At 36.3% G+C, this 18,658-nt stretch overlaps 1 protein-coding gene across 1 annotated transcript in view; it reads right to left on the minus strand.

The window, feature by feature from the left end:
- The window catches only part of SCN9A (sodium voltage-gated channel alpha subunit 9), a 166,916-nt gene that overhangs the window by 70,457 nt on the left and 77,801 nt on the right, over positions 1-18,658 (minus strand). Inside the window, exons 8-15 of the mRNA XM_045780489.2 lie at positions 15,546-15,609; positions 14,187-14,328; positions 11,883-12,089; positions 9,792-10,079; positions 7,389-7,760; positions 4,579-4,708; positions 3,212-3,450; positions 429-602 (exon numbers count right to left, since the gene is read on the minus strand). Coding sequence (XP_045636445.1) covers positions 429-602; positions 3,212-3,450; positions 4,579-4,708; positions 7,389-7,760; positions 9,792-10,079; positions 11,883-12,089; positions 14,187-14,328; positions 15,546-15,609 — 1,616 coding nt within the window. The remainder of the gene's footprint in view (positions 1-428; positions 603-3,211; positions 3,451-4,578; positions 4,709-7,388; positions 7,761-9,791; positions 10,080-11,882; positions 12,090-14,186; positions 14,329-15,545; positions 15,610-18,658) is intronic.

Genomic DNA, 18,658 nt, shown 5'->3' on the forward strand with positions numbered 1-18,658 from the left:
ATTTTTGATGTCAGACATCATTTTGGGGACAATAATTTCATCTTTAGTTATCTAACCCACAAAGTAATGAACATATTGTAGGAATTGAAATTCTGTAAACCATAACCTTCTTACTGTGAAATAAATTATTGGCTACTGGTAAAGAAATACTTTCTTTACCCACTTCTATTATACTAGTGTATACAACTGAATATGTCTTCGAGATCCTAAAATTAATTCAATTATGACTGACCATGTCTTCAAGATGCTAAGATAAAAACATTCATGTGATTTTTGAACTCCTTAAGCACCTCTGTGATGAAATGAAATTGAATATACTAGATACCAAGACCTAATCTTGTCTTTTGATTCAAACCTCCAAAGACTTAAATAATAATGCAAAGCCTTAGAAACACCCCTTTATAACAGTAAGGTTGATCTATATTTACCAGTCTGAATGATCGCAGAACTGACAGTCCTTCCACATCTGCTAGAAAAAGCTCCACTAAACTTAGAGTCACAATAAGGCTGTCAAAAATGTTCCATCCTACTTGGAAATACTCATACGGATCCATGGCAATTAGTTTTAAAACCATTTCAGCTGCAAAGATCCCAGTGAAGACCTAAATGAGAAATACAATGTTTTTTCCCCCTGGTATTACTAGAAGTATAAAATCAAAGTAACGATGATTATGAGTATTTGCTTAGCATCACTGTGCTTTAGGTAACTCGCCAGATCTTCTACAAAAGTATGTTATTATCTCATTTAATCCCATAAACCTGGTGACACTATTTCTATAGCTATAATACAAGCATTACACGGTTAAAAAGCTCTAACTTTCCTGTCCATTCTTTTCATCTTTAGAGAGCATTTTAGAAGAGCATATTAAAATTCCACATATATAGGGATGCCTGGGTGGCACAGTTGGTTAAGTGCATGATTCTTGGTTTTGGCTTAGGTGGTGATTTCATGGTTGTGAGATCAAGCCCTGAGTTGGGATCCGTGCTCAGTGTGGAGTCTGCTTGAGATTCTCCTTCTCCCATTGCTCCTCCCACTTGTGCTCTCTCTCTCTCTCTCTCAAATAAATAAATAAATCATTTTAAAAAGTCCACATAAATAAAACCATGGACAATTAATACAGTCACTTTTTGCAAAAAAAAAAAATATATATATATATATATATATATATATGGGTCAATGAGTTATTCTGGAAGAAAATGAAAAGGAAATATAGATTGATACTGAAATTTTGAGCCAGTCCTTTTGTCTGGTCTGACTACTCTTAGGGAATAGAGAATACGTTGACTCACTCTTTAAAGATTTATCAGTAGAAGAGGAAAAAGTATTTAATTGACACAGTGGGAGCTAAAGTAAGACTTCCAAAGCTTTGACACAAAGTGCATCACAAAACATCATTAATTCATGACACTGGTATCAAAGGACCGACTTAAAAAGACAATAGTGAAGGACTTGTTTATGAATCATTCAGGTTTGATTTGACTCAAAGAAGCTGACCAAACAAGGCTCAAAGGGAAATGGGGAAGTCTGTAAGTGCTGGGTCAATTTAAAAATAATGCAGTATCAAGAAGACAAGCAGGGAGTACCCACCCTTAGGGTTGTGGGAAGAGATAAGAAACACAATAAATTCTTTTGGGGTTCACAGTAATACAGTCAACTCAGCAAGAAGGTACTGATTTTCATGATCTGTACCTCCACCAATAATTAGAAACCAGATAGTCCTGTCTTTTTTTTTTTAATTTAAATTTTGTTAGTAGCATACAGTGCAATATTGGTTTCTAGAGTAGAATTCAGAGTCATCACTTATATACAACACCCAGTGCTCATCACAAGTGCCCTCTTTAATACCCATCACCCGTCTAGTCCTGTCTTTTTCCAAAGAGAAATAGAAGGGAAGAAGAATGCTTCCTCGGAGAGCACATGGGGTACATACATCTTAACTGAAAATATGTGGGAGAGAAGACTGACTCAGAAACAATCTCTTCGGCTTCAAAGATCAACTGAATCATGGAACTTTACATCAAAAACTAGGGATGTACTGTATGGTGACTAACATAATATAATAAAAAAATATTACTAAATAAAAAAAAGAAAAAAAAAGATCAATTGTTTTGGGATTGAGGCAAAAGTAAAATTATCTTATACAGACATTCACAAAGACATCCAGAGTTATTCATAATTTATGAAGAGTCATATACTAGGACCCTTTGACCATGAAATAGAACTTCTGCCTGCTTCACACAGATTCTCAGAAACTAACACTTGGCATTTGCCCTAAGGTGTTAATTTAGTCAAAATGTGACCAGCACTGCACATTTAAGAGATCACTCTGGCACTCAATTTCCTAATAGGATCCTCTATCTTTTTGAAGCCTACAGATCCCTTCTTGAATGTTCTTGTGTCTTCTGTGTCCAGTCCTCCCATTTTGGTTTTCTTGGTATCCTTATTCTTAAGGCTTTCTGCTAATTGATTTAAAGTATGATGATGATAATAATAACAGTAACAATAGGTTTAATTTGTTAATGACTTATGATATACCAGACTAATAAGTAGAAACTATTTAATCCTCTCAATGATATGATAAATGAAGCACTATTATGATATTATAAATAATGAATTATATTTCTTATTTTACAAATGAGGTATTATAATTATTTTATAAGTGAGAAAATTAAAGATTGTAGAGATTAACACATTTGCCAAAGGTCATATAACCAGTAAGAGGCAGAATTTGGGACTTTCGGACTCCAAAGGCCCAGACACTTCACTTTTATGTCAAGAAAAAACCTTCCATAGTTTTTCTGAAAATATGTGGAGAATGTACTCACAAGGCAGGTGCAATGTAATTACAAATTGCGTAAGAAAGTAACAAATTTTCAGGTGTTGCTTCAAAGAGACGTGCCAGCAGAAGAAAACAAAAACAAACAAACAAACAAAAACACACTATCAACTCCCAAGACGGTGACCTTCTTTGGAAATAATATTGTTACATACCTCTATACTTATGCAAATTTATTTTAAAATAGTATCACCAGAAACTTGACTCTGTTCAATGATTCATATTGTGAATTCTGGATATGGATATGTAGCTACATACATAGCTAGAGAGATGATAAATTCAAGGCTACATATCCATCTGACAAAAAAAAGAAATGACAATCATGACAACCAAAGAGAAGAATATGGGTAGATAACACGCATTGAGAAACTCACCAAATTTCCTACAGTAAGTACATTTTTGAATTCATCAGTCATTGGGTGATGCTCCATAGCCATAAACAATGTGTTTAAAACTATGCAAATGGTAATAGCAAGATCTACAAAAGGATCCATTACAATAAAATAGACAAGCTTTTTGAATTTTATCCAATATGGAGAACAATTCCAGATCAAGAATGTGTGTGCAAATCTGTACCACCAAGGCGGACATTTTTGTCTGGACTCTTCAAGTTCTGGGGGAAAAAAAACAAACATAAGAGAACGTGAAGTCAATCATTTGTTTATTTTATTCCTAACCAGATACAAATCAGCAGTACACTTTAACACTGAAACAAGTTTTCTGTTTAGACTTTGAAATTTAACAGTACTTATTCTATGAAAGCATATCATATTATGTAAAAATCTTATAATATTCATTTACTAGAGCAAGCATAATTTAGGGGAAGGCAGTGAAATTAATGATTCAAAGCAGATATGGGCAACTCCCAGAGAAACACACCTAACATGTGAAGGGAAACAAGAGAACCTATGTTTTCGTAATGGAGAAATATATTTTTCCACCAATATATACCCTTTCACAAATGAAAACAATCTCAGAACCAAGAGACTAGAAACAATTTGTGGAGTGACTCATTCAATAGATATGTCATACCATGAGCCCTTTTATTTCTCACCACTAAGTTTAGGAGGTGGGTGGAAGCTTTGTCTGAGGCCATGATGGTATGTGTGGGTATGAGGTGGTAATCCATGGACAAGGTGGGACCTGGAGCACATTGTAGGGGAAGAGGATGGGAGCCAGCACATTTTAAAAGTTGCCACCCTTAACTCTCTCCTCAATGCATCTCAGGGTCTAACTACTATTGTTCCCATTATGTTCTTTAAATTGCTTTCTCAAATGCCTTTTCATCATATTCTCAACAGATGTTACATCACATATTACCATTTTATAATTTTACTGAATGTGTTCAGGGGCAGCAATTTATAGACATCTGGAATTATGTATTATTTTTTTTGCATATTAGAGAGATGATAAATTCAAGGAGACTAGTTTGTTTCTAAGACTTTATAGTGAGAACTATATAGCCCCGGGTTAACCTAGATTTCTCTATTAATTACCATTAAGCTATTTGTCTTTGAAAAGTCCTATCACCCAATGTCTTTAGTCACAAAAAACTTCATCAATATTTTGAGCACATAAAGTCCATTCCATTACTAATCACTGGTTATCTTTCCTATTATTTATAACCATTTTTTATTCTTTGAATTCTTCCTAAGAACTTTATATACCTATTTAAGGCTGACCAGGATTTATCTAAATTCTGTTTAAAAATCTCTATGGTTAAGAGGGTATCGTTACATACCTTCTACAGTATTTGTTAATATGCTTACTCTACTCATTGCTCTTTGTCTTAGATTCGGATCATTCAACATATCTTCAGAAAGAAGGTAAGAACTGGAACGTCTTTTCTTGTGTATTTGATTGGTTGTACCCTGAAAGAAAAAAGATTATTAATTAAGCTCTAAGAATAGAATTCTAATAAACTATAGGTGTAGAATAAAATCTTGCTTAGGCAGCTGTAGTGATTAAATAAAAGTAGAGACTAGGTTGCTGGGTTGGAATCATAGCTCTGCTACTTACTAGGTATGTATCATTGGAGACTTACTTAACTCCTGTCTCAGTTCCATCATTGGTAAAATGGAGTAATCACAGTACTTGCCCCATGTTCTTGCTTTGAAGATTAAAAGAATTAATGCTTAGGAAAATAAAAAATAAAACAAGTTGCTTTTATTGTTATAGTCACTTTCATCATCTATCTTTCTGGGTCTTGAATTTATTCAGATAGTTTTACCATGTAAGAGTCCTACATGAAAACAGCTAGACGTGTCTTGCAGTGATGTGTGTTAAAGGGGCAGAACCTTGGTATTCTCTGATAAATTTCTGTAATTATTCTTTGTTGAGGTAACAGCATTAATGTTGGTGACTGTAATGGTTCCTCGTGAACTGCTCTGAGTATACGATGATAAATGACTCAGTTTGAAAAGGACAGTGGAGACTGATGGGAACTGTAGCAAAATGGAGAATGTAAGTTTCATCTAAAAGAGGTGACCACTGTTCCGCTCTAAAGGATTGCTGCCATGCAGGACTATGAGCTCGGTCTTACCAGGTACACGCATTTTTATGTGAAAATGTCTTGTTTTTAAAACTTGGCAACTAATTCAAAGTTAAAACACTATGCTCGTTCAGTGCAGGCCAATTATACATACACACACACCACTCACACATACATATACACACAAACAACTATACAACTCTATATGTATCACCTATCTATCTGCTTAGCTGTGGTATGTGGGGTATGCATGTATGTATAAATATACACACACACCACTTTACAAACATATAAATATAGCTCTAGAGTTTTAAAGTTGTATAGTTGTTTAGATATAGTTATATATGTGTGTATACCAAAACGTGGACACATGGGCATAAATATATGCATGTGTGTCTGTCTGTGTGTGTATGTGCACAGACGTACACGCACACATATCTGCAGGTGGCTTTTTACAGAGATCTATTAGATACAATCTCTAGTTTACTGACTTTCCAGAAAGGGCAATTTTTCTCCAAGTCAAACAAGAATAACGAATTCTTTTTCATGTAGACATGTTTTAGTTGTCAAGATTATATTTGTCATGCAATTTTTTCATCTAAACTGTATATTTTGCCACACGGTTAAGTTTATTGCATCTCTGTTGAATCTTAGAGTATCTATCAACTCCTCTAGTTTTGTAGTTTGTTTCAGGATTTATGGTAATACTGATTTTGTTATGGTAAAAGTAAAGTCTTAAATGAAAACATTTCATTTAAAGATACGAAATAATATCTGAATTTGATAAAATTATATATTTCACAGGCAATACATCATTGAAAAGAAAAACACAGCAAAGATCTGATTCCATAGAAATTTAACATGCTCACTTGATAAGGAAAAATATCTTGGCAGAAGCTGTATCATGCAAGCACAGAGGTCACACATTACCTAAAAGCACATGCATTCATTCCAACTGAAATGTTTGTGGCCATGACTTTGATGGAACTTTATTCTCACTAAAAATACTATATTGTCTGAAAACATGAATATATTAATAAGTAACATGAGCTCAAAGGTTGTTAGGTTAGTCAAAACCCCTGCTGTTTTTCGGTTGTGGGTGGTCTAAAGAGGTAACCTAGAAACTCTAGGAACCAGAAAGATCTCTTTCAAGCATAATCAGACTCTTTTTCTAACCACTCAATTACTCCTAAACTCTTGAAATTGTTGCTTTGGACTGGTTGTTTTGTTTTTGCTTTTATGTGTATATGTTTGTATTAAGATATGTAGTTTGGATATTATATTTTTATTCATAGACTCCAGACAAAAGAGGGTTTTATTTTTTTTCAATGAAAACAGTAATTTTCATTTATATATGGGGAAAAAGCGTAACAATTTTAAATTATTTCCAGGTTAAGAAGCCTACTACACATGGGAGAGAGAGCAAAAGTGTGGTGGGTTAAGAGCACAAGCTCTGAAACGGAGGGCCTCTGTTCGAACTTCAGGACTACTCTCTATTAGCTGAGTGAACTTGAACAGGCTCCTTTACTTCTCTGAGCCTTGGTGTCCCCCTTTGTAAAACAGGGATAATAATATATTGTTGTTGTAAATATTAAACACACGTTTGCTATTATTATTATTACTATTTTTAAAACTCAAGATTCCTTGCACAAGGAACAAACAGTATCTTGAAAAGGATAGCAGGAGGTGGCAACTCATCCAAATGTCCTTACAGAAATGGGACCTGTCGTCAACTAATAAGATCAGCATTAGCAATGCATTTCCTGTGCTGCTATATATGTATATATCTTTTATACGTTGTTTTCTAAAGGGATGGTTTATAATATTCAAATATAATTTTAATAGATAAGTTCCTTTTTTTAAAAAAATGGAGTTTTCAATATCTTTGCATTAGATGTCTACAGCATATGGTATGAGAATTACATGAAGGTGTATTTCTACAGTAAAGGTATTGCAAAATGCAGAGCCATTCACAGGACCAGAGAAGGCCCCTCTAGCAGAGACTGACTGATGCAAGAATAAGGGCTGAGCCATGCCTGAGCTATTTAAAACGTCCTTACGCTGTCATCAGAAGTTGCCTTATCTATTATCACCTCTGGCAGAAGCTGTCCATTGGGGAGCATGAGGGCTGAGGGTCCATCAACCAGGGAGACCACACCATTGCAGTCCACGGCACTGTGCATCTTCCCATTCACTGGCAGCACCGGGGGGGACCTACTGGCTTGGCTGATGTTACTGCTGCGCCGCTCCCGAGGTCTGTGGGGCACAAACAGCGAGCCCCTCCTGCTTTCAGTGTCTCCGAAAATGCTATGCTCATCATCGGCAAATTCAGTCTCAGATCCAAGATCTTTCCCTCGACCTTTGAAACTAAAAAGACTTGTTCTGCTGCTGTGCCTTCCAGAAAACAAGGAGCCTCGAATGCTGAGCGGTGACTGCAGGAAAGAGAGAAGATGACATTTATCTGCTGAAGACCTAAGAACAGAAGCACACAGAACCGCCACAGACATCACAACTGAGGCCAGGTGGCTCAGTCCTGGCTTAAAAGAAACATACCTAAAAACAAAGGAATTGGGCAGCAAGACAAATTCTTCCAAATAAGCAATGAAAAGACTGGATGAATCCATCCTTTCAGGACCAGGTATATTATATATTGCCACACAGGTCTTTCCTACCCTGGCCTAGTGTGACCTCTCCATTGTTTTTATTCCATTCATCTTGCTACAAAGGACATATCACTTTTAAAAAACATTTGGTATTAATACCTGTTATTTAGGTTTTCATATATCAATCCTAAGTTCCATAAGTAATTGAAACTTTTTTGGGGCCAAAGACCATGCTGTATGCTTCTTTGCCTTCCATTGCTTGCAACTCCACTTGACATATTGGAAGCTCAGTCAAGGTATGTTGAGAAAGACCTTTTAATGTCAGTGAGTTTACAAAGTCATAAAACACTAGAACTTGAAAGAGAGATTGCTGAATACCAAAGAGGGGGGAAAGTCACCTTTATTTGACTCATGGCCAGGAACCGTGCCCATAAGCCAAACTGAATGTCTATTCTTTGGAACTATCTAATTCAATACATGTTAGTGTTTCCTATGTAAAGGACAAAGTGGCAGGCACTCTGAATAATGGAAAGTGAGTATAACAAAGTCTCTGCCTTAAAACTAGATTGGATTGCTCTTGTCCTATTTCCTTTTATTGGTATCACATGTATTCAAGTTCAGTATCCCCAAATAAATTATAAAATCTTTCAAGGCAGGGACTCTATCTTTTATTTCTGTGTCTATCTGGCAGCGTCTTACACACTTAAGTAGTAGAAATTTTAAATGTAGACATAAATGAGAAGGATAATAATTCTGAGCGGGGCATCAAAGAGCAAATTGGAGAAGTGGAGAGGGCAGAGGCAAATGTGTGGGGTGAGTGGCATCTGAACTAGTGAATGAAGGACGGGTGCTACTACACCAGGAGAAAAACAAAGAAGAAAATCATCCCACTTAGGGAACACCACATGTACTAAGTAAGAAAGGTATAGGGCATGTAGGTAAGAGTGAAAGATCATGGTGGACTGAGGGTACGTGAAGTTAGAGAAAGGGGGTAAATGAGGCTGAAGCCATTCCATAACGTGAATAGGATGTGGGTCTTGGTCTGTAGCCAGTGGTTGTTCAACACAGTCAGGTTTGGGGGGGTTTCATCTTGTTTCTTAAAGTTGAGCCAAGGGACAGTCTTGTTTTAGAATAATGATTTGGGAAGGTTGTGTGATAGAACAAAGGGCAACGTTAAGGAGAAGAGAAGCAATTTTTCTTCTTGGAGGTCTGTAGGAAGGGAAACTTGAGATATGGAGGTTTCCATGGAAAGAGAAAAAAAGAGTAGAGAAGTTTTACACAAGCAGAAATAACAGACTGTGTGACTAGATGTTAGTAGCTGAAGCCATTGGGGGTGGAGGCTGTCAAGGTGTCTCCAAACTTTTCCAGCTTAGGTGACTGATATTTAGGTGGTACCATTTCTCACAGTGGTGAAGAAAAGTGGGGAAACTAACCTAAGATTAGTTTTTAACTGATGAGGCACTATGAAATACAGACTAGATAAAAATGTAAAATATATAGGGTAAATAATTTTTTTATTTCTATAAAAATATTTTTTTATTTCTATAATTTTATTTATTTCTAAATAATTTTTTATTTCTATAAGTTCTCATGAATACTTTGTTTTGAAAATTTGTTTATCAGAGAAGATCATATGACAAGGCTGAAAATATAAGGTCCTTCAAAAACGGTCAAACTTCAATGGAAAACTATGGACATCTACGTTCTTTCCATAAATGTCCAACAATCAATACGTTTTTACCTAAAAACATACCGATGCAATTATTCACTCTCCTCTCCTGAGATCTTGTACTTCAAAATAAAACATTTTGCTCTATAATCGTACCCCTGGTGATATGCACTCGATAGGCGCAAGGGTACCTGATTAGGGGTAGACAGTCTCTTTTCACGTGCCCGTCTATGACCTTCAACACCAAGGTGGAAACTTTGTCTCCTGATACTCTCTTCTGACTCCGATTTGGACAACTTCTCATTGTCTCCCTTTTCTTCCCCACTGGAAAGCTTCTTTTGATTCCTTTTCTTTCTTCTGTTTCTTCTTTCTTTAGCACTTTTAGAGCTCAGTTTGGATGTTTCAGAGGAACTCTCCGAGAAGCCCATCATTCTGCTTCTCCCAATACTTGTGTATTCAGCTGCTGCAATTGCAATTGCCTGTTGGACCAAGAGGCCACACATACAGCAAGTCATTTCCAAAGTCTGGGGAACCCTGTGATGGGACACCTCTCTGCCATGACTATAATTACACTATGCATATAATCGTGTCCCTTGTACATGAAGTGATGCCATTTTCTTTGCACTATGACCAGAAGGTTACAGAGCAGCTATTTATTGTTTCTCTTACATTGTAATAAAGCCCCATTTTACTTTGGAATTAAGTTATTATACACTGTTACTATATTTATAGTAAAACAATTTAAAATAGTATATTACTAGGTAATTTTGGAACATAAAACTCACATAAACCAAACAATAAGAAAATGTGTACATCTTGTTCAGGTAGTTAACTCAATATTATCAACAGAGTCAGACACTCAGTTTAATGAAGACTGAATTGTCTGAAAATGAAAATGAATTATTATAAAGTACAACTCCAGAAAATGAGAGACTTCTAAGGGTCTCCCAGAAAATTCCTGGGATGATCTAGTGTTAACCCTTTATTTAAAAAAAAAAAAGTTTTTATTATTAAAAAAATCTTTGTAAAAATTTGGAAAATAAGGACATTGTGAATAAAAAATAAAAATTACTCATAGTCTTACATTCTGGAAATAACTGGTGTTAATATTTCTTCTGATCTTTATATATAATTTTTTAATTGTTTGCATATTATACTCAACTTTGTATCCTACTACTTAACACATTTCACTGTTATAACATTCTTTTTTTTTTTTTTAAAGATTTTATTTATTTATTTAACAGAGATAGCCAGCGAGAGAGGGAACGCAAGCAGGGGGAGTGGGAGAGGAAGAAGCAGGCTCATAGCGGAAGAGCCTGATGTGGGGCTCGATCCCATAAAGCTGGGATCACGCCCTGAGCTGAAGGCAGACGCTTAACCGCTGTGCCACCCAGGCGCCCCCTGTTATAACATTCTTAAAACACATAATTTTATGGCTGAATAATACTCTGAGACACAAAAATATAATTCTATTTACCATTTTTTAATTTTAAAAAATTTAAATGCTTTCTGATTTTTAATATTATCAAATACTGAACTGAACACCTTTCTGCATTAAAGTTCTCTGCATTACACATTACTACCTTCCCCCTAATAAGTTAAACACTTTGAAGATATTTAACTAGGTTGAACCATCACATAAATTTTAAACTCTTGCAGAATATTTAAATTTGTGTTCTCTTAGTATAAAACTTCTCAAACTTTTCCACTGAAGTGCCCCTCTGGAAAGGGGAGTAAGGAAGAATCCTCAAGAATTTGTGCCTTAGCCTAAAGTGGCCACAACCATAAATGTAGATTTTCCTAACCTCTCATGTTTTTTATCTTAAAAGTTCCTGCTGCGTTAACAAAAACTGATGCACACTTTGCTTTCTACCCCATAGAGTATCTGTTTATTATTATATTCTATGTTTATTATTAAATGTTTATTTAAGTAATTTCCCCTAGATTTTGTATGCAATGGTTACTCTGGTGAAACACACCTTATCTGTTTTGGGATTTTGCCTAATGCTATACATACTGAGGCATCATGGATAACAGGTTTAGGAGGAATGGCTTAGAACATTCTCTGTGCTGCAGTGAGCTGATTATGGGGAAAGGTACAAGGGGATAAATGCTGATTTTAACTCAATCCAGAATTGGTTCCTTTGACCACATCAGAACGAAAATTTTGTTTATATTTAAAAATCCAGTAAGGAAAATCTCCCTGGGGAAAGCCACAGAGCCTCTGCTACTCCCCTTTGTGCTTCGACTTTTAGGAAGAATTTTAAACCAAGTAATAATACCTCAGCTTCTTCTTGCTCTTTTTTAAGACGATCTAACATCTGTTGAAATTCTAACTCCTTTTGCTTCGCTTCTTCGATGTTTGCCTGGTTCTGTTCTTCATAGGCCATGGCAACCACAGCAAGGATCAAGTTTATTAGATAAAAGGAGCCCAGAAAAATCACCACAACAAAGAAGATCATGTAGGTTTTCCCAGCAGCACGCAGTGTCTAGGGAAAAACGGAAATCGTTATTTCAGTAACACAAAGATCTTCGGTAAATTATTTCAACTTGAATAGCATATTAGGCATGGAGAAGGTGGGGAGGTTCGATATAATCCCATGTTATAAAAAATATAAAGAATAAAATTATATCTCTAAGGAAAACAATCAGCATTAAAATGCACACATTTTCAGTACAAAGGCTGTAGCAATCTATTAAATTTATATTAAAATTAGGTATGATTCTTTACTATTTTTAAGATGAATAATCCTGCTTTTTTTTTTATCCATAGTCTGAAAATTACTCAAAAACTAGCTGCTCTGCTCATTTTCAAACTAGAGGACCAGATAATATCTATAGTCCCTTTTACTGATAAAATTCTATTTTTACCAGGAAGTATTAACGATGATGTAATTATGTTCACACAAAGTAGATAGCTTTACTGAATGATCTTATCTGCTCATCTACTCTTATATTTACTCCTCATTAACATGTATTAAAAAGTTTTGAATGCAGTATATGGTAAAAAAAATTCAAATGGTATAAAAAACTATTACATGAAAAGATCTCTCTTCTATCTCTGATGCCTCCTCATTCCCCTTTTCTATCAGTTATTGTTGTTACAATCTCTTTTCTGTGATAAATTTTTAGTAGTGGGATTGTTAAGTTAATGGATATATTCTTTTTAATTTTCATAGGAGTCCTGTGTTACACTCTGCAGTGGTTCCCAGCAACGTGTGAGAAAGTCTGCCTCCCCACATCTCAGCCAGACAGCGTCTCTCTTTTGATCTCCATCATTCTAACCAGTATGAAATTAGATGTCACTCTAGTTTTAATTGGCATGTCCTTAATTTTGAGTAAAACTGAGCATCTTTGTATATACTTAAAGTTGTCTGTATTCCTTTTTTCCTCTGAAGTACATATTTAGAGAATTTCTATATTCATTTATAATATTATCAGAAATTAAGTAAACATAAAACAGGCCAAAAGAAGAATCTGGCAATCCTGAGAGAAGTGATTCATTTTTATTTATAATACAGAATAACCATTTTCATCTCCTTCCTCTTGGGGTTGGGCGCTGAGAATACGTTAAGTGAAAAGCTGCAGCCCACAGGCCCAAAAGGATCACATCTGAGCTGGAGGAGAATTAACAATTACATGTGAATTAACATGTGAATTAACAATTACAGCACAAGTGATGGATAGACTGAGGAATATTCAAAGGGCATGGAGGTCTAGGGGGAGGAGCAATTGAGTTGGGACAGGAATATTCAGAGAATTGAGTCTTCAATTCTTCTATTAGTTTTCTAGGGCTGCCATAACAAAATACCCCAAACTGGGCAGCTTACACAACAGAAATGTTATTTGCTCACAACATTCTGATATTTGGAATATCAAAGTGTTGGCGTGTTGGATTTCTCCTGAGGTTTCTCTTCTTGGCTGGCAGATGGCTGCCTTCTCACTGAGTCCTCACGCGGTCTTTTCTCTGTGTGTGCACACATGCCGGTGTCTCTCAGGTCCTAATCTCCTCTTCTTGTAGGGACACTAGTTAGATTGGAGTAGGACCCACCCAAACGCCTCATTTCAATTTAGTTACCTCTTTAAATTCCTAACTCCAAAAATAGTCATTCTAAGGCACAGAGAGTAAGGACTTTACCACATGGATGGGAGGGGATACAATTTAATTCATTAACAACTGTACATGGGAATTCAAAAACTAAAGCATGATAAACCTAGGAGAGCCTGTTGTTTCGGGCATCCAAGCAGGGCAGCATGTGCAGAAACCAGCGTGGACAGGAGAGCTATTAAGAGCCCATGACAGTGTATTTCCTGCTATTCACTTAGCACCCCATGGGATGCAATATTCAGAAAGGGGGAAAGGGAACTAGAGATCAAATAAGCCAAGAAAGGACAAGACAACAATTTATGATTTTAAGAATTATCCACTCTAACAGTGCTGGAAGTAAAACATGTCTAATTTTAGTGATAATAGTGTTTTGTCCTTTCTAAATTGAATAAAATATCTCACATAAAGTCTGGCAAGGAACATCCACCAGCTTTTTATGCCATTCAAAAATACAATGAATGTTTCTCTTGGCACTCACCTGTTGGTAAAGGTTTTCCCAGTAATCCTGGGTCATTAGCCGAAACAAGGCCAAGAAGGCCCAACTGAAAGTGTCAAAGCTCGTGTAGCCATAATCAGGGTTTCTGCCAGCTTTCACGCACCTGTACCCTTCTGGACACTGACTACATACGAAAAAGAACATCCAAGTTAGAATGTTTCCAGGATGCAAGTTAAAGAGTACTACAGAACAGTTAGATATTCTAGGTTCCTTTTCTGGGGGGACAATATCGAATAATGATTAAGAACACATTATTTGGAAGCAGGAAGAACTGGGTTTGAATCCCATCCCTATGATTTACTAGCTGGTGACTTTGTCAAATTACTGAACTTCTCCAAGGCACAGTTCACTCTTTCTGTGAGAAGAGGATAACACCTACCTCAAAAAGTGAAGATTGTCATTAAGTTTAAAAAAGATAATATATGCCAATTACCTAGCCTGGTTCCTGTATATACAAAGCATTTAATAAATGGTACCAGCTATTAGCATCATCATTAAAACTTGGAAACTTCCACCAGATGCCAAATAATAGTTCTTGCACCATAAATATTGATAAATAGGCCTCCACCAAAACTGCGTTCCCCCAAATTATTCTTGGAGTAAATTAGAACAAAAAATTGCCTAAACAGAGCAATTGTGTAAGTTCATAAAGATTTGTAGCTTTATGACATTTTTCTAAAATTGGTGGATTGCTATCCATGATGCCACTGAACAGTGTTCTGAGCTGTCTCTGGGAGCAGCAACCTTATTTGTTTAATGTTCCCAGTATACACAGAGTCTGGTGAAGAAATATCTGGTCAGGGGGAGAACAAGAACAAAGGCTCTGCGGCAGAAATGAAGTTGGTGTACAGGGGAAACTGCAAGATGCGTATTTCACATAGATAGGAGATTCTTAAAATATCTTTACCCAAGTCCATGGTTTCCTTTTGTTTGGACTAGCCAAAATGTCACTGCATTCAGTCATCTATGAGTCATTCTTGATTGGAAAAAGAGTAGAATTTGGGAACAGAACGTTGATTCTGTCACTCTTCTTTCCAGAAAGAAGAAAGACTTGAAACTATCCAGCCAACTTTTGTTAGGGTTTTCCAGAAGTAACATTTCTACTTTCTTAAGATTTATATGACTTGTGTCTTGTTTCACTTCAAGCCCTACCTCCAAGATTTGCTTTCAGAAGTATGTATTAACCAGAAATGTTTTAAAGTTTGGGCTCACTGTGGGACAGAATAATGCCATGAAATATATGAAAACAATATAAAATCAAAGGTTCTGATTAAAAAAAAACTGATTGGATATGCTTTTCCTTTTTTTGTAGACTTTTGACTAAAAATAAATATTACTTACCCTGAATCTGTGCTCAAACCACAAAGGAGAGCATCCTTAGATCCCTCCAAGTAATAAAAATATTCTGTTTAGGAAGAAATTCAACAATATAACATTAGAGAGTGACACAGAAGATAGGTTAATTAGTACAGACATATTCACACACATTCAGGCCCAGTCTCAGGCAATGTGCATTCACTTATTTATTATATTCTCATATATTGTCCCTCAAATACTTACTGATAACCTCTTATAGGCCAGGCAGTGAATATAATAATAGAAGCATGATAAACAAGATCATTAGTTTTATGGATCTTTCTTTATGTATAGGTAAGGGTGGAAATTGGGGGCGGAGAAGGACAAATAAATAAACAAACAAATAAACAAGATATTTTCAGATTGTGCTAAATGTCCTAAAGAAAATAAGACAATGTGATAAAATGTGGTCAGGGAAGTCCTTTTTCAAGATATGAGATTTGAACTGGGGCCTAAATGCTACAACGAAGCCATCCATCCAAAGACCCTGGTGAAGAGATATTTTGGCAGGGTGAAGAGCAGGAGCAAAGGCCCTGAGGCAAAAGTGAAGTTGGTATATGGCAGAAACAGCAAGATAGGCAGCCTGGCTGTAGTGTAGTGAGTGGAGTGGACTATGGGGGCAGAGGTGAGCAGGGGTCAGATGATGTAAGCCTTTGCATGTTATGAAGGAAGTTTGGATTTTAAGTAGGGTTACAAGTAACAGAAGTGGGAGGTAGAAATGGGAGATAATCAGCATTTTAAAACGTCACTCTGGTTGTTTTGTGGACTGTGGACTATAAGAGAGCAAGTGTGAAAGCAGGGATATGACTTAAGTGACTACAGTGAGAGGCGACATGGCTAAAACTCAGAGTAGCTGTGTCCATGGAGAGAAGGGGATGAAAAGAGAGTGCAGAGGATTTGCTGCTGGAGTCGGAGTGGAGGTAGAGAGGACACAGGAATATGATCATCAAGTAGATAGTTTTCAAAGCCATGGGACTTGAGTTACCAAAGAGAAAGTATAGCTCAGAAAGGGAAGGGGAGAAAAGAGAAAGAAGGGAGCCCCTAGCTGAGCCCCAAATTCTTCTAGAAGAGGTGGAGCCAGCAAGGCCATACTATAAATGGACACAACCTGTCTTCTGAAATTCTCCCGTTTATTTAAAACCACTATTTACGTAGGACTTAGGAAGTTTCAAACATTGAGGATATGGCAGTGAGCTAAATGCACATTTCCTCATCATGGTACCCTCTGTGTCCATTTTCAGGCGCAAGGGATCTCATAATCTCTTCCTCCGTGCACTACCAAGGCTTATTGTTAAGACAGGGAGCTGATCCAACCACACACACTAAATGTATGAAGAACTAACAAATATCCATGCTTTTTAATAAGGGTCCATCTTCCTATTTGGCTCAAATCAAAGAAATAAAGATGTAATTATTAGGAGGCCTTTGGAGTGATAGTGGAAGAAAGACTTTGAAGTCAGATATACTTGGATTTGAATGTTACTTCTACCCCTTCCTATGTAGGTGAATGATCTTACCACTTACCACTTACTAACTTTAATGGTTAGCCACTGCCACTGCAACTGTAAAATGTGCTTAGAATGCCCACTTTGTAGAGATGTTGAATCAGATAGTGCATGTAAAGTACTTAACCCAGTGATCCACACATTGTACAGAGCTGCTCAGAGAGCAGCAGCTGTCATGATTAAACTATTAAACAATTCCAGATAAGATTAACTGACTGATTTACACACCATTTTGTGTACAAATCTTAGAAGACACAAATGAAACAATAAAGCCTCTTAGTTTGAGGTGAAAATTTAGGTGAGAATGCACATGAACAATTTTTTGGAAAAACTCCTGTGCCTGAGGTAAGGCAGGCATGACGGAATGAGAATGGAGGAGATGTAGATGCAATTTTTGGTACATAAGCTTCCAAGATATTTTTGTTATGCAAGGCTTACTTTAGAATTATCCTTTAAAGTACCTCTGGCTCACGTTTACCAACCACTGAAGAGCTGCTTTGTAAGAATGGGCTCTAGAGCTGCCCGTACTAGCACATGGCAGGTGAAAAGTCAGTACAAGAATGATGAAAGGTAAAGCAATGGCAGTAGCTCACTCTGGTCTTATAGAACACTTTAAGACAATCCCTAAACAAGCAGACATTACATTATTAGAATAATTAGCCTCAAGAGTGTTAAGGTTAACATGTAAAGGGAAAACGTAATGCAAAGAGAAATAAAAACATACGTTCACAGTAAAACTTACACATGAATGCCCATCATAGCATTATTCACAACATCCCAAAAGTGGAAACAACTCAGAGGTTCATCAATTAATGAATGAATAAACAAAATGTAGTATGTACATACAATGGAATATTATGTAGTAATTAAAAAGAAATGAATTACTGCTGCATGGATAAACCTTGAAAACATGCTGAGTAAAAGAAGTCAGACACCAGGGACCACATATTGTATGATTTCATTTATATAAAATGTTCAGAATAGGTAAACCCATAGAAACAGAAAGTAGATTAGTGGTTGTCAGGGGAGATGAAATTATTCTAAAATTAGTGAGACTTGCACAATGTGAATATATTGTGAATATACTATAAAACACTGAATTGTATACTTTTTAAAAGGGAGGATTTTATAGTATCTGAATTATCTCAATAAAGCTGTTAAATAGATGTAATTCAGTATAATAACAAAGGTTGTGGATAGTAATAGATAAGCCTCAACCTCACAGTAGAAGACATATGGGGATAAAAGGAAATAGAAAATTGCAAAATCCACACAACAAAGATTTGGAACTGACATTCAATTGAGTGCAGATTCTGAGGAAATTTTTTATTAATTTCAAGGCCAATGGTACAGAATGATAAGACATAACTGGTGACCTAAACAGCCCATGATTAGTTTTATCCAAGCTAGTTCAGAAAGACAGCTTTTAGCAACTATGTATGACTTGGGCTTTTGGAGTCAAGGGCTTATTCCTCAACCAAGAGGCAATAAGAAGTCAGCTCTGAGAACAGCAGTGCAGGGGATCAGGTAGAGGCAGAATGCCTGCAGGTGACGCACTGCATTCTGGGAGACTGAATTCTGTGGAGCTCCCCA

The sequence above is a fragment of the Ursus americanus genome, chromosome 1, assembly GCF_024610735.1.
Source record: "Ursus americanus isolate L20-20 chromosome 1, mUrsAme1.1.p, whole genome shotgun sequence".
Classification (NCBI taxonomy): domain Eukaryota; kingdom Metazoa; phylum Chordata; class Mammalia; order Carnivora; family Ursidae; genus Ursus; species Ursus americanus.